Genomic DNA, 15289 nt, shown 5'->3' on the forward strand with positions numbered 1-15289 from the left:
GCTGAAATTAGACAAGCTAGTCAATAAGTCTAATAACCAATGGAAATTAGAAGATAGTATTACTCTATATAACTGAATTTATTAACTATTAGTGATTTCTGAGAGTCAAAGAATTACCTCCGCAATAATTGTGAATTTATATGTATTCAGGATGAAAATTAGCCAAGATCATTTGACCAGTGTGTCTAATGGGCTGATTTCTTGCTTTTCTTTGAAAATGGGACTAAATAAAATGTAATAATTTAAAGTTATGTGATCTTGATCTAGTTTTTTCTAGATAAAGACATTTTTAAGAGCTCATAGTTTTCAGTCCACTCATTTTTAAATGCATTCATAAACAATCTGAACACTAAGCTTCAGACTTTCTAGGAATTGTGAGATATCGTAGTTGAAAGGTACCAACCAGGTGACCAGGTCTCCTTTGAAATACTCCCCCAGACCTGTACAGGTTCAGGTGCCAGGCCAGGCAGATTTCTGGGAGCCTGGATTAGACACTTCTGTCTTTAAAGCTTGGCATCAAGAGGCAGTAAAAGATAGTGTTCAGAAAGGAGGTGGGAAATGCAAATCAAGTAGTAAAACTAATGTCTTATTGAAAGTACTGAGCAGACAAACACTAATTGGGCGGGCATAAGAGAGAAAATGAGATAGAGGATATCAGGACAGCGCAACTGAGTTTGGATATCCAGTGAAAGTGGAAATTAGAATCTGGTGAAATACCCTGAAATACTGTGCAAGAATCACAGGGACTGTTTATAGAGAATGCTTGGCCCTGTTTCTGAGTGGGGAATTAAGAGTCCTGAGCCAATTTAAATAAGTATTATTATAAACTTAATACTTAAATTCTCTTTACAGAATTCCAGTTGAATTAGCTATCCAACCTATATGTGAAGAACTATAGTGGCAACTACTTATTATATCCTAACGATGTCCCTCTTGGTTTTGGAAAGCTTTGCATATTGGACAGTTTTCCCTTTTATTGAACCAAAATGGTCCCCTGTAACTTTCACCAACAGGTCCTTGTCTTTTATGCTATACACAGCTATAATAGAAATGGAATATCAATTGTACTGTTTTTAGAAATTCAATGAGACCCAAAAATTCAGGCAGCAGGATTAACTGCATATCCTAATTTACGGTCTTAATAGCCAAGAGAAACAAATCTTATTTTACTAGAATTGCAAGCAGGCAATTCACATAATAGTTCTCAAACTTCAAGTGTTTTGTAGCATTTTAAACATTCTCTAATAAAATGCTTCTTAGAAGACAAAAAAAAAACCCTTTTAATGGGGTTATCGCCATTATCAACATAGTTAATGAGTACATCTTAAAACAGGTACTTAGCCAGACTTGTTGTAGGGGTGGGGCCTTTATTTTCGGTGACCTTCAAACACATATTCAGAACCAAGGCAGGAAACAGCTAAAGGTTATTGTTTATTTGAAGTTCCTAACACATTTTGGAGCAAGAATGTAAAACATAAAGCAAACATGCTTTCTGAGGAAAATAAAAATGTACTTCCCAAGCTCAAAGGAGTCAGTCTATGTAAATTTGTTACTATTTTATTAAAATCAAAGAAAGAAGACAATAAAAAAGAAACATTTCATTAAACAGTCAGGAGGAAAAATCAAAATTATTCCCACATTTTTATAAGAGCACTTTCATTCAAATACAAGTAGCAGTTACTCAATGCCAAATGGCATCTTTTTCTTAGAAATACAGGTCAGGAAAACTGTCAAAGGGATGATCGAAAAGCAGTGAGGCAAACACAGGTAGAATATATACCTGAATTGGAGGAGGGGGGTACCTTTTTTTGTTAGATGCCAATTCTGATCATAGTCTTCACAAACCAGTACCAGGGACTGCTCTTGGGACTTGAGCATCATTTGAATTAAAGTGAGGTAAGCCTTCTGGGCCCTACTCTGTGGCCTAAGCCTTTTATACATGAGTCTGATACAACAAGCTGTGGTAATCCTCCTTTTCCATGAGGAGGGGCTGTCTTTCTTCATGAAGCTGCTTTCTTTTGCGACGATGATGCAACTGGCTCGTGAGCCTTCCCAGCACAATAGTGAGGACAGAGCCTACCACAGCAGCCCCAATGAGCCATGGCCAAATCCGACTTGCTTGTTCTAAGTAGGGCTTTATGTAATCTTGAAAAATGTCCTGTTCTGAAACAGAAAGATATCCCAATGTTTTTACTATTGTCATCATTAGCATCATCATCATCATCACCATCATAATCATTAATTATCTTTGCAGAGTACTGTGGAGACAGATGCTTAGGTTTGAATGCCAGCTCTGCTACTTAGTAAGAGCTCAGAAAAGTCACACCTAATACTCCTAAGCCTTAGTTTCTTCATCAGGAAGACAGGAACATAATACCTCCTTGTTGGAACGTTTTAAAATTGATTGATAACACCTGATCTGTAAATTATGCAGTGCCTATAACCAAGTCAGCTATTAAGATTTTTAGTTCTTTATTCTGATATTTGCTTCCATATTTAAAAGTAATAACCAAATATTACCATCTTTTAATTCATCAAGTTTATATCTGGAGTCCTTCACATGAAATAATGATTATTGTTCTCTCACAACTCCCCTTTTCTTTCCTAAGTCTTTTTGGCATAATGCATCACGATTTGGGGTGACATCCACATCTAGGATTTTCATTAGTTTTAGTTTTTTTAATGTTTATTTATTTTTGAGAGAGAGAGAGAGAGAGAGAGCGAGCAAGCAAGCACAGGCAGGGGAGGGGCAGAGAGAGAGAGAGGAAGACATGGAAACCTAAGCAGGCTCCAGGCTCTGAGCTGTCAGCACAGAGTCCTACGCGGGGCTAAAACTCACAGACCATGAGATCTTGACCTGAGCTGAAGTCAGCCGCTTAACAGACTGAGCCACCCAGGTACCCGTTCATTAGTTTTAGAATATAAGTTTTACTCACAGTGGAACGATTATATTTCCTTACATTATTTTCCCCTTGGAGTTAATAATTTACTGTATCTTTTTGCTTGATTTAAAAATACCCATCACTATTTCTAAGAAACTCCCAAGATATTCCTATTCATTTTGTATACAAAGAAGAGAGTGCATCTTGGGCTTACTTTGTAGTAAATGATGTCTATGTGACTCAAGTCTTGTGCCGAAGCAATATATGTAACTTTGGGGCATTTTCCTTAAAAAGAAAAAAATGTGTCTTCTCTGTTTTCCTTTTTTCTTTTTGCTTAGCTGTAATGCAGGTGGTGTGTTGATGAGCCATCATGGACCGTGTGGGCCAGATTAAGCCCTAGGTCTTATGGAAACAAGAATGAAGCAGCACTGGACCCTGAAATTATGGAGCTGATATTCAACAATATGCCAAGATTGCTATTTGAGCAATAAATAAAGTAACTTATTTAAGCCATAGATTTTTGAACCTGTACCTGCTCCACCCTCGCTTGTACAGGAATTATAATATTCTTTGCAAACTCTTTCCTTGGCCATAGTTGATTGGTACATGGTAGACCACTGACTCAAGATGGGCCAATCAGAATCACTTCTCAGAATTCACTGTGATGCTGTTATCAGCTCTTAGGAGCTAATGATAGCCTTACTTCTCAACCTGTAGAAGACAGGATGAATGCACCTCAAAAAATAGAGATGAGAGCTAGAGAATGAGTGAGATAGTGAGAGGGACAGAGGGACAGAGACACAGAGAGTCTTTAGGGCTTTTAGTTCCCTGGTTCCTGCTCTTCCTCAGTCTCAGCTGCATTTCTGCCTTTCCCAGAGTTTGAGTGTTCATCCCTCCTTGGATTTTTTTTAAACCAAAAAATACCTTTTTTAAATCTAATCTCATTCCTATGGGGCTTCTGCCATTTGCATTTTTGAAAGTCCTGATTATTTAGAAAAGTTAATTATATGTCCAGGACAATAAAAATTGGAGTAAAAACCTTAGGAAGTTCTGGAATTGCAACTACAGTAACACCTATCGTGAGTAACTTGCTCTGTGAGTGTTCTGCAGGATGAGCAAACATCTCCAATAAATTTTCACTTGATAAATGAGTGACGTCTTACAATATGAGTAGTACGTGATGCCGAACATTATATGATTACAACTGAGCCAGTGGTTCTTGAAATTCTCTTTGATATACGAGTGCTTTGAATGACAGGCATGTTTCCAGAATGAATTATGTTCACAAACCAAGGTTTTTATGTATATGCAAACTCCATGTATAATAAAAATGAGATCCACAAACCAATGAGAAAAAAAATATTTATTTAATAATATACCTTGGAAAGCATGGGTAGCAACATGAAATAAAAATTAAAATGAAAGTCTCACTGTTCACCATAAACCTCAGTAATGTTCAGAACGACTAAAGTAAGAATGTTCCTTTTTTTTTAATCAAGAGAATTTGTTAAAAATGAATTTCACAGTACTAAAGCCTAATATCTATTCAAAGAAGATAAAGGTGTAGCTTCCCTGGCTTCTTTGGGGCTATAGGGCTAAAATCCTGTCCATTTCTCCTTCTCTCCTTGACACCATCTTTTGCCAGCTGTCACTAAGTTACCTCTAAAATTCCTAGAACTCATTAAGCATAATTTGAACAGTGTTACAATTTAGAATTTCTCTTCATTCGGAAGGGACACCATTACCAAATAAATTATATGAAACATTAAGAACTGTGATATTTAAATCTAAACAATGAAAGCCAAAAAGCTAAAATTAAAAAGAAATATCAGAAAGTTAGTGTTTTCAATATATTTAAAATTAATTTGAAAATAGGACTACAAATGCCTGGCTTATATTGCTAGTGGTCATTTCGGTATATAAAGTATGTTTAAAATATCTAGCATAGGAGTACCTGGGTGGATGTCTGTTAGGCATCCGACTTCAACTCAGGTCATGATCTCATGATTCATGGGTTTGAGCCCCACATCCGTCTCTGTGCTGACAGCTAGCTCACAGCCTAGAGCCTGTCTTCAGATTCTGTGTCTCCCTCTCTCTGCCCCTCCCCTGTTCATGCTGTCCCTCTCTCTCAAAAATAAATAAAACATTTAAAAATAAAATAAAGTAGCAAAATGCAGAGTATATAGATATTCCATAGTAAATATGATTTCTTCTATTTCAGGCTTAGCTCAAGTCAGTTTTAAAATACTGTCTCTGCCTGTCCTGCTCTTCAGCTTCTCTTATAATCTCTCTACTTCAGTTCACTCTAAGTGGTCTCAGTTTTTACTGCTACCAATAGACTTCCTTGAAACACTTTGTATTTCTTAATGGCACCACATGAAAGTTCAGACTTTCTCAGCTCCTTGCTTTGACCCAAAGAATGCAACTTTAAGTTATTTCTTAATATAATGATTGTTCTATTTTTGCCTTGCCTACCTAAATTCCATTTTTCTTGTTAGCCTTTCTCTTCAGAATAATAATAAAGTCTTTTGTTTTGTGCTCTATCATGTTCAAACCATAGGCTCATTTACCCACAAAACAAACTCGTATGTTAGTTAGGGACCATTATCCTAACTTAATGAATTAGGAATCTGTAACTTGGAAAGTTTGCCTATAATATTTAAACCAGACAATGTATCTATAGCCCTTGGGAAAATGTCTAGAACATAGAAAGCAATTTATAACTGTTAACAATTCTTGTTATTTCATAATTTCAACAGTATTTCAGTTGAGCCTGCTTCTAATAAGAGTTTTTTTCGTCAAAACTGCTTTGATTACTGACTCAAGTCAGCTCTCTTTTGGATTCTCAGACTATTTCCCTTGTGATCCTTGGCACTATTGTCTCTGTGTTGTAATTATCTCTATGTATTATATGTAATTACTTATGTGTATTATATGTATTTTCAGGCTTGAAAGCCTCATAAGTTCTGGAGAGGCAAGTATTATGTCTTATTTGTTTTATCTTTCATTCTTCATTCATTCATTCAGAAAGCAAATGTGCACTGAGACACATTACATGGCAAGTGGTGGTCCTGGCACTGTAAGTGAAAAGATAAACAAGTAGAATCCCTGGCCTGAAGGAAACAATAACTGGAAGAGAAGGCCAATAAGTAAACAAATTATTTCAAGAGTGATACTGTAATGATGGAAGTAGGCAAAAGATACAATGGAATCCTGGTGGAAAGAGCTCATATCTGTCTGGGGAGTCAAGGGCAGCCTCCCAGAAGACTATCTCACTGAGTAGGAGAATGAATGAAAACTTGAGCATGTGATGACGGTGAGCCATTCCAGGAAAAAGGGAACAGCATGTACCTATGTATACACACAGGCAGCATAGCTACCGAACACATCTCTGAATGATAGAAGCCCCGTCATCAAATTGCAACTGCAGAATGGGGTGCTCTAGTACTGTGATCGTGTCTCCTCTTCTCATTTTTAAAATCAAATGTGAAGGTCTTAGGGATATATTGGGATAAGGAAGCTCTCGATAGAGCAGTATCATACACAGAGCAAGTCTGCATTTTCCAACAGCATTAAGGACACAACCTTTCATTGCCAAAGCTTTTTGGTCTCGCCTTTTAATCAGTTATGCATGCAGACAAAATCACCTGCTGCTCAATTTTTAAAAGCATCACTAAATTCGATTATAAGAGAAAATGTTTGACAAATGCTAGACACCAGCTGCCTTTTACAGAAAACACTTAAGTAATTATAAACATGAGTACCTGAATGATGAATAATAAACTTCTTGAACTAAATTACATGAAGCAGTTTTTAAAGATTTTTTTTTTAGTAGGCCTAAAGTTTAACAATAAATAAGAATAAATTTTAAACTCCTGGAATGGACAAAAGAAATGATAGAATAATTCATAAAATAGAAAATAGGCAATTGCTATTATTGATTTTAAAGTCAAACTTCTCTAAAATTAATGGTATAGATTCACAGCTGTATGGCAAGTAGCCTAAACAAATACAACATCTCAAATCAATTTTAATTTTTAAAAATATTTAAGTAGAAATAAATAATAAATAGCTAAAGACCCTAATGTGACTCTTGGAGCCCGCTCTCCCTTCTTTCCTCTGATGGATTTTATTGCCTTTTCAGTAAAAACTACCTATTTGGTCTCCAGAGAAGGAGCCATGAGATGGAACATAATGTACAAGGCACATAGGGACTAAAGAGAACCTTCTCTAGTGTGGAGTGATGGGGAGAAAATTAGTTTGGGATTCAATATTAGCCACTTTTAGTAGCTTTGTGAATTAGAATTCATCACTTTACCTTTCTGTTCTCAATTTACCAGCAAAACAAAATAAAAATCACTACTACATAAGATTGTGAAGATTCACAGAGATAATAATTTACCTTCTGATGTCTATAACTTTTATCCTATTGGTATCTGCAGGCCAGAATGTCTTCTGAGTTTCAAGGCCAACCAGCTCCCCCAGAGACATATTTACCCTGATATCTCCTGTCATCCCATTTCTCTGCATAATAAATGCAAACATGAGATCCCCACCATGTCTGGCCTCCTACTGACACTGTCTCAGTGAACCTATCACCATTCATCATATTCACAGGCCAGAAAGCTTAAAGGCATCCCTAATATCCCCTACTTTCTTATCTCCTATGATTCATTTGAATCCATGATTCTCACCTTAGAATCATTTTCCAAGTTCTGTACATTTTATATAAATTCAAAATAATATCAAATTCTTTCATGTTTTCTCCTTCTCTACCTACCTTCTGGACTCTTGTAATAGCATCTTCACCACCTTCCCTGAATGTGCTTTGCAACTGCTGCAAAATTTCCTACATACTGCAGCAACAGTAATCTTTAGAAAACTCAAAACAATGTTTAAAATTTATCAATGGTGTCTGTTATTTTAGCAATATGGCCAAAACCTAGAATCAAGACCCCCCCCCTCTTTTCAACTAATTACTTCTTCCTGTTATACTGATATCCTCTGAAATATCACTTCATTGACCGCTAGACATAGGTATATCTACAAATAAGTCATTAGGTAAGTAGTTGTTTAAGGTCTTCCATTAGGATGTAGACTCCATAAAGATAGAGACTCTGTTGTTTACCACTGTATGCATTGTATCTACAACCATGCTTTGTTCAAAGTAGTTATTAAATACATATATGTAGAAAGAATAAATAAATCAGTAACACCACCTCAAAAGTACCTAGTGTGATAGAAGGCTTGAAATATGTTAAGAAGATATATCTAAAAATGACCTGGGCATTAAGAGGGGTGACATTTTTCTAGCAAGCTTTACTTATATTGGTTAAGAGATACTGCCCTTCATGATCAATATCACTTGTACTCAAATTGATTCATTGATTTCACCCCAATGATACCAGATATCATTTGATATTTAAACTAGAGAAGCTTGAAAGATAACAATTCTAATCTTTTAGAGTACACAGTCAAGGTGGAGCAGGGAAAGATTCATATATAACAAATTACCATGTACTCTAATAAAGGAATGATTAAACATGACTACATATATGCATAAAATGATTTAATATCTGAGAGGCTGACAAATGGATAAACAGGATCAAAATTTAGCCAGAGAGAACAGCATGTTTAAAAGCATGAGCCAATGAAATAATCTGGCATGTTTTGGAAATGGGAATCATAAAACGCTAAGTGGTGAATCTTTGAAAAGCCATTACAAATACGGTCCTTCCTTTATGTATGGTGGGGTGTTTATAGATGGAAGGAAAAGCATGTTACCTGAGACTGTCCCTTTTTTGACTTACAGAAAGCCCTCCCCTTACCATACCTCTGCCCTTTACAAAATTCTCTTTTCTCAATGCTTTCAATGATCTCAATGTTTTGAAAGAACTGATTTCCAATGGCAGCCATTTTAGTATTCCTTCCATTGCCTATGATTTTCAGATAAAGCAAAATATGTTAATCAAAGCCATATTTGTTCAACTAATGATCTCCCAAAGAGCAGGTAAATGTTGATAAAATATAGGTTCTCCTGTTAGCCCTAAATTGTGGTTCTGCTATGCCACATACTAGCTAGATGGCCTGAGACAAGTTATGTATATTCTTTAGGACTCTGTTTCCTCACCTGAATAGGAAAAAAGAAATAATAGTACCTAATTCATAGGATAGTTATGAAGTTTAAATAATGCACACAGCACACCTAGAAAGATTTCTGGCACATAAAACGGTACTCAATATGTGTTAGCTATTGTGAAATGACTCCATTTCTCTCCTTAGGGTAATTTTCCATTGCTTATCCTACTCAAATAGGAGAATTTTGCATTCTATAAATACACCATACACTCTCCACTTCTATTTTTTCTTGTTATTCTCTTCATGTAGAACATTCGCCACCATTTTCTCTCTGCTACCTGCCTGTTCATCTTTCAAGGTCTTGTCTTTCTAGGCTGAATTATTCAGAAGTCATTGCTTTCTCCTCTGTGCTCCTGTTGGATTTTGTTTATGACTCTTTTGCTGCACTTAACACAGACTGATGTTTTGTACTTTCTTGCACAATCATCTGACTTCCACACTGAATTTAGAGCTTGAGGTTTGGAACTATGTGAGTCCTTTATGTTCTTAAAATCTATCACAAGAGGTAGGACGTTGGTAAATGTCATTAATTTGTTCTTTTACTTGTTTTTATGAATTATAATTTTTATGAATTATCAATGAATATAATGAAACATCAATGCTTATTGAATACCTCTTACCCACAAGCCATATATTTTGTTTTTGTTTTTGTTTACTGTGTTTGGATGTTGATCCTCTTGTGTTAGAGTAGAGCATTGTAGTGAAATGAAGAGAGGGCCATATAGTATTGACATCTGGCTCCTCCACATATTGGTGTTTGATATTGGGGAAGTCATTTAAATTCTCATAGTATCAGTGGCTTCACCTCTTTCTGGAGATAATAATACTCACCCTAATATATGACTGATTAGTAACGTATGTACGAGATCTGCATGTAGCAGGTTTTTCGGTGGGGGAAGACATTGTTACCTGTTTCTCATTTTTTAGGAAGATATTGATGTATTTCTACTCATGAAGATTACTTAAAGCCCAGATATAGTTATCACCTTAGAGTTTTATATTATTAGTTTAATCATAGTCATAGCAATAATATTATATTCATTCTTTTTCTTCCTCCTCCTCCTCTTTCTGTTGTTATTGTTGTTATTGTTATTATTAATTGGGCTTAAAATAAAAACATCCACAAGTTTTCTTGGTAACCATAGCAGAAAGCTTCCAAAGATGATTCTAAAAGTACTATACATATATTTTTTTTCTTTTTATTTATTTACTTATCTATTTTGGAGAGAGAGAGTGTGTGTGCAAGCAGGGGAAGGAGAGAGAGAGAGAAAGAGAGGGAGAATATGAATCCCAAGCAGGCTCGAGCTGAGCATGGATCAACACAGGGCTCAATTCCATGACCCTGGGTTCATGACCTGAATTGAAATCAAGAGTTGGACACTGAACCAAAAGAGCCACCCAGGCCTCGCTAAAACTACTAGATATTTATCTTGTGCCATACCACACAGGACTCTTTAATATATCATATTCATTTAATTATCATAATATCTCTTTGAAGTATTCTGACCCTGATATTTCAGGTTAAAAAACAGATTCACAGATTGGAGCAGAATTTCCAAGGTCGTTTAACAGTCAGTTGATAGAATTATGTCTTAAACCCTCTGTTTCCTTTCTGATTTTAATTGTAGTGTTCTCTCCATGGCTGCCATATATAAAATGCTCTATATTAAGCAGAATGGATATGAAATTAAAGATCCTTGAAACTTAGTTCATATAATAATAAATTAGCATAAATTAAGTTTTGTTGTGTGCTTTCTTTCACCAATTTGGAGGCTTTGGGGATAACATTGTAAAAACAGAAGGTTATATACTTTCTCAAAAGAAATTGGTTGTACAAGATTCATCATTTCATGTGAAAGAAATTAAACTATATCTGAATCTTTAAAAAAATTTTTTTTTGAAATGTTTTATTTATTTCTGAGAGAGAGAGAAAGAGAGGCAGCATGAGCAGGGGAGGGTCAGAGAGAGGGGGAGACACAGAATCTGAAGCAGGCTCTGGGCTCTGAGCTAGCTGTCAGCACAGAGCCTGATGCAGGGCTCAAACCCACAAACTGTGAGATCATGACCTCAGCCGAAGTCGGGCACTTAACTGACTGAGCCACCCAGGTGACCCAAACTTTACCTGAATCTTGTAGGTTGCTATAGTCATAGCCCAGATCTCTGGATGAAATAAAGAAATCACCATTTCTGTATAGAGGTATAAAAGGAACCATGTAGGACTCCCGGTTGTGTCCAATGGGTGCATTAGCTTCTGGATAAACTTCTTGAAGAGGATGGTGCCTTCGGAGCCATTGTTCAAAAATACTATAGAGAAAAGGATTATTCAGGCTTAGAAACATGTTTATAAAAGAAATATTTATAATTCTTAAAGTAAAAGCATAAGGTATATCTTAAAATCCCAAGACATGGAAGGATGCCAAATATATTTTTCATGCTTGGAAATATTTTGTAAAGCACTAGTTCATTCTGTCAGGCCCTGATGAAGCTCACTCATTTGAAAGAAATATGAGAAGGTAACTATGGAAAGGGAATATCTCAGGTAAATGAACTTTACATGACAAGTTTAGACCTTTCAGAATGCTGCAGAGCAAGAGCAATTATTGGTTGAATGACAACTGAGTCAGAGTTGTAAGTTAAATATGTTTCTTGTCCCAAAGTAAGTTAGCCTAAAGAAAGAACATATAAAACTAAGTTGGAATCAGTACTAGAATTTGGTCATTTTTGTTGTTGTTATGGTTGGGGACTTTCAATGATTTCAACCATCTTGTTATGTTTGGTGAAGGGTATGCGTAATGAAGTTTGGGGTGAGAAAGAGCTTATCTCCCATAATGGAGACTAAAAATACTTGGACTTGGTTTTCCAACTTCCTCTGAGGCTAGAGCATGACCATATGATCCATACTCAATCACAGATATCCATCCAAGACTTTGAAACAGATAGTGACATATAGAAGCAAGGACAATGAAAAACATTTCTGGTAGTGGGCAAAGGCAATTGTGATAACAACATCCAATTTTTAGGGCTTGTGAGACCAGAAGTACCAGCAAAGGAATATCCTGTGATCTATAGCATGGTTTTAGCAGATCTCTTCACTGCTACTCCCTCCTCCCTTGTTCCCACTCATTTCTGAACCTCCTTTTCCATGATTTCCTGAATTATCCAATATCTTCTCAGCAAATTCTTTTTCTGTTTAAATCAGCCAGTTAGTCTCTGTTGTGTGCAATTAAAAATTCTGACTGGAACAAAAGATAAACAATTAAGAGATTAAAAGATTGAGTAAGAATAAAGTAGAAACTCAAGCTATCGAAGAATTTATAGTGTATCATTAAACAAATGACAAAGAGAAAGGCTTTTTATTATCAAGCTATACAATAGAGGGAAGAACACAAGACCTAAAGTCAGAGAACTCCCCATGAGGCCTAGCTCTGTGCTTTAAAAGCTGTATGACTCTAAGCAAATCACTAAAGTTTTTGGAGATCTAGTCTCTTCATCCTTAAATGAAAGCAGTAATATCTGCCCTATTTCCAAAGGGATTATCCAATGTGATAATATTTATGAAAGTACTAAGTAAGTAAGCTATCGTTACTTAGCTATAAAACTTATGCCAGGAGATACAAAGTTATTGCATTGTCACAGTGATGGTGTCTAAAAAGGAAAGTGACAATACTTCAACAAACAAAAATTTGGAAAAACATTTTGAAGCACAGTACAGAACAATGATATAGAATGGCAGTTTTTTTTCCACAATGGAAAACAATTCTATTTGCTTAGAGATTCTGGACTTCAAATGCTAGTTGTGATTAAAGTTGGCTTCTAATTGTGAATTAACAGAGGGATCTGCAGGCCATGATAAATACTGAAAATTTGGTTCACAAATACCAAGTGCTCTCTAAATAGCTCAACTACTAAATAAGTTTACAGAGTACTTATTATGTGTCAAAGTTTGGAGAAACAAGAGCCCACATGAAAAAGTGAGTTCCATGGGTTGTGACAAGGGAAATTTGTGAAAATTTCTTAACCTGTTTATTTCCCTTTTCTTCATCTGTGAATGGGAATAATATTTATGGATTAATTAGTATAACATCAGTAAGATGTATATTTAAGTGCTTAACAAATGGTAAGTGGAAATGATCATCATCTTCATCCCCTTCTTCCTCTTCTCCCTCCTCCTCATTATTAACTTTATACTGGAAGAACTTTACAATTAGCAAGAGACCTGAGACCTAGTGTAATAGAAATGCCAACGCCATGTACATTTGAGCCAGGTCTTTTGAAGGGTTATGGTTCTGACAGGCAAGAATGAAAAAGGAGAAGATACGGGAAGATTGGCTTTTCTGTGTGTGCCTTCTCAGCTAAAGAAATTAGGAACTGGCTTAACAAATAAAGCCCAAATTCTATTCAAGACCAATTTTATTAATTAGGTTTTTTTTTCTGTTTTAACTTCTGCAGTTTTTTCTTTGCATGAAAGTAGTACTTATTCATTATATACAATTCAGAAAATATAAATGGGCAAAAATGAAAGGAGAAAACACTTCACATAATTGCTTCATATTTTGTTATATCTAGTTTATAAAATATGCATAACTGCGTATTTATTTTAACAAAAAAGAGAATTGTATTATAATGTTTTAAAAGGTATTATATGGGGCACCTGGCTTGCTCAGTCGGTTAAGCGTCCGACTTTGGCTCAGGTCATGATCTCGCAGTTTGTGGGTTTGAGTCCCGCTTCGGGTTCTGTGCTGACAGCTAGCTCAGAGCCTGGAGCCTGCTTCAGATTCTGTGTCTCCCTCTCTCTCTGACCCTCCCCTGTTCATGCGGTGTCTCTCTCTCTCTCTCAGAAAAAATTAAAACATTAAAAAATAATAAAAATAAAAGGTATTTTATTTGTATTAAGCAATATTTAATGTTTAAACAATATTTAAACATGCTTAAACAATGTTTAGCTGCTTTTCAACTGGCAAATCTATTTTTTTTAATGAGAAGGAGGCTTTCTGATACAATTAATCTCTCACCCATACCTATTAAACTTTGATTGTGAAAGAGCCCAATATACAATGAGCTACCAGATAAGGACCTGAGGCAAAAATTCTGCCTTTTGTCAATTGAGAAAAATTACTACTGTAGTTCAGCTTATAAATAATCTTTTTTTTCTGCCAAGAAATAAAAATTCTTTACTAGGTAAGACAAGGACATCAATTCTTAGCACCAAAACATTTAATGGATAAAACCATTAATGTGCTCACCCACCTTATCAACCTTTTAAAATGAAAGTATTAATCTTGATTAAATTCTTCATCGGTGGTGCTCATCTTCAGGTAACTTTGTCAAACCATGTCTAAAATGACTCACATTGGAATTCTGATGCTTCACCTAGATAATCACACTGTCATTATCAGAAGAACTTATCTTCCTACCAAAGATTTATATAAACTGTATCGAGACAGTTTTCTAGAATTAGAAAAAGGTAAAGATAATCGCAGATGCAAATAAGGGACATGTTTTATGTTTAAAAGTAACATGAGATCTCTGGTGTCAAGCCTAACATGTAAAAATCCTGGGCACTCCCATCCTCACAGCAAGAAAAAGTTAGATAAATGGAAAATCCACAACTTTTCTTAGGCTATGAGAGAATGAAGTCACAGGACAAACTGTCACCCCTAAAACTGCAGAGATGACTGCAGAGAAGTACCATTATGAAATAAGCTTTCAGCCTTCTCCATCAAAAACCTGTTTAATTCAGAAGGAAATGATGACCAGAGGCTTATCCCAGCCAGAGGAAGGAGATTCCAGCTTTTCTGTCTCACTTAGGGGAAATAAAGCATAGGCCACACTGGTCAGGGTTTCAAGGAAATAAATTGGGAATGCCATAACCACAAAAGTAGGAGCTAGAGGGAAAGGAAAGCTATTCCATCGGAGACAGCCCCAAGACACTGGCCACATAAAAGACTGAAATTTAATCAGTATATTTTAGAACACAATGTCCCCTCCCACCTTAATACTCTCCCATGAATCAACAGAGCTCCAGTATCATGACGCTAAAAGAGTTACAAGGCAGACAATATCTAAGGAATAGTATACAGGAAAGCCCAAAGTCAAGAGTGAGGACAAAAACAAAGACCTATGGAAATTTGAAGCCTCCAGCACCTACAGCTCCAATTAAACACTGCCCAACTCCTTGCCAGATTAGCACAAGCACAAATCCTACCTTAAAAGCCTATCTACCTCAGTTCCTATCACTCAATAAAATATATGTGACTTTCAGTAAAAAC

General features: G+C 35.8%; 1 protein-coding gene across 1 annotated transcript in view; it reads right to left on the reverse strand.

The window, feature by feature from the left end:
• Positions 1–1659: 1659 nt before the first annotated feature.
• The window catches only part of TYR (tyrosinase), a 96980-nt gene continuing 83350 nt past the window's right edge, over positions 1660–15289 (reverse strand). The window contains exons 4-5 of the mRNA XM_039253686.1: positions 11143–11324; positions 1660–2163 (exon numbers count right to left, since the gene is read on the reverse strand). Coding sequence (XP_039109617.1) covers positions 1934–2163; positions 11143–11324 — 412 coding nt within the window. The 3' untranslated portion in view covers positions 1660–1933. The remainder of the gene's footprint in view (positions 2164–11142; positions 11325–15289) is intronic.

This window comes from Hyaena hyaena, unplaced genomic scaffold (assembly GCF_003009895.1).
Source record: "Hyaena hyaena isolate Hyena2069 unplaced genomic scaffold, ASM300989v1 scaffold_462, whole genome shotgun sequence".
In the NCBI taxonomy this organism is placed as follows: Eukaryota; Metazoa; Chordata; class Mammalia; order Carnivora; family Hyaenidae; genus Hyaena; species Hyaena hyaena.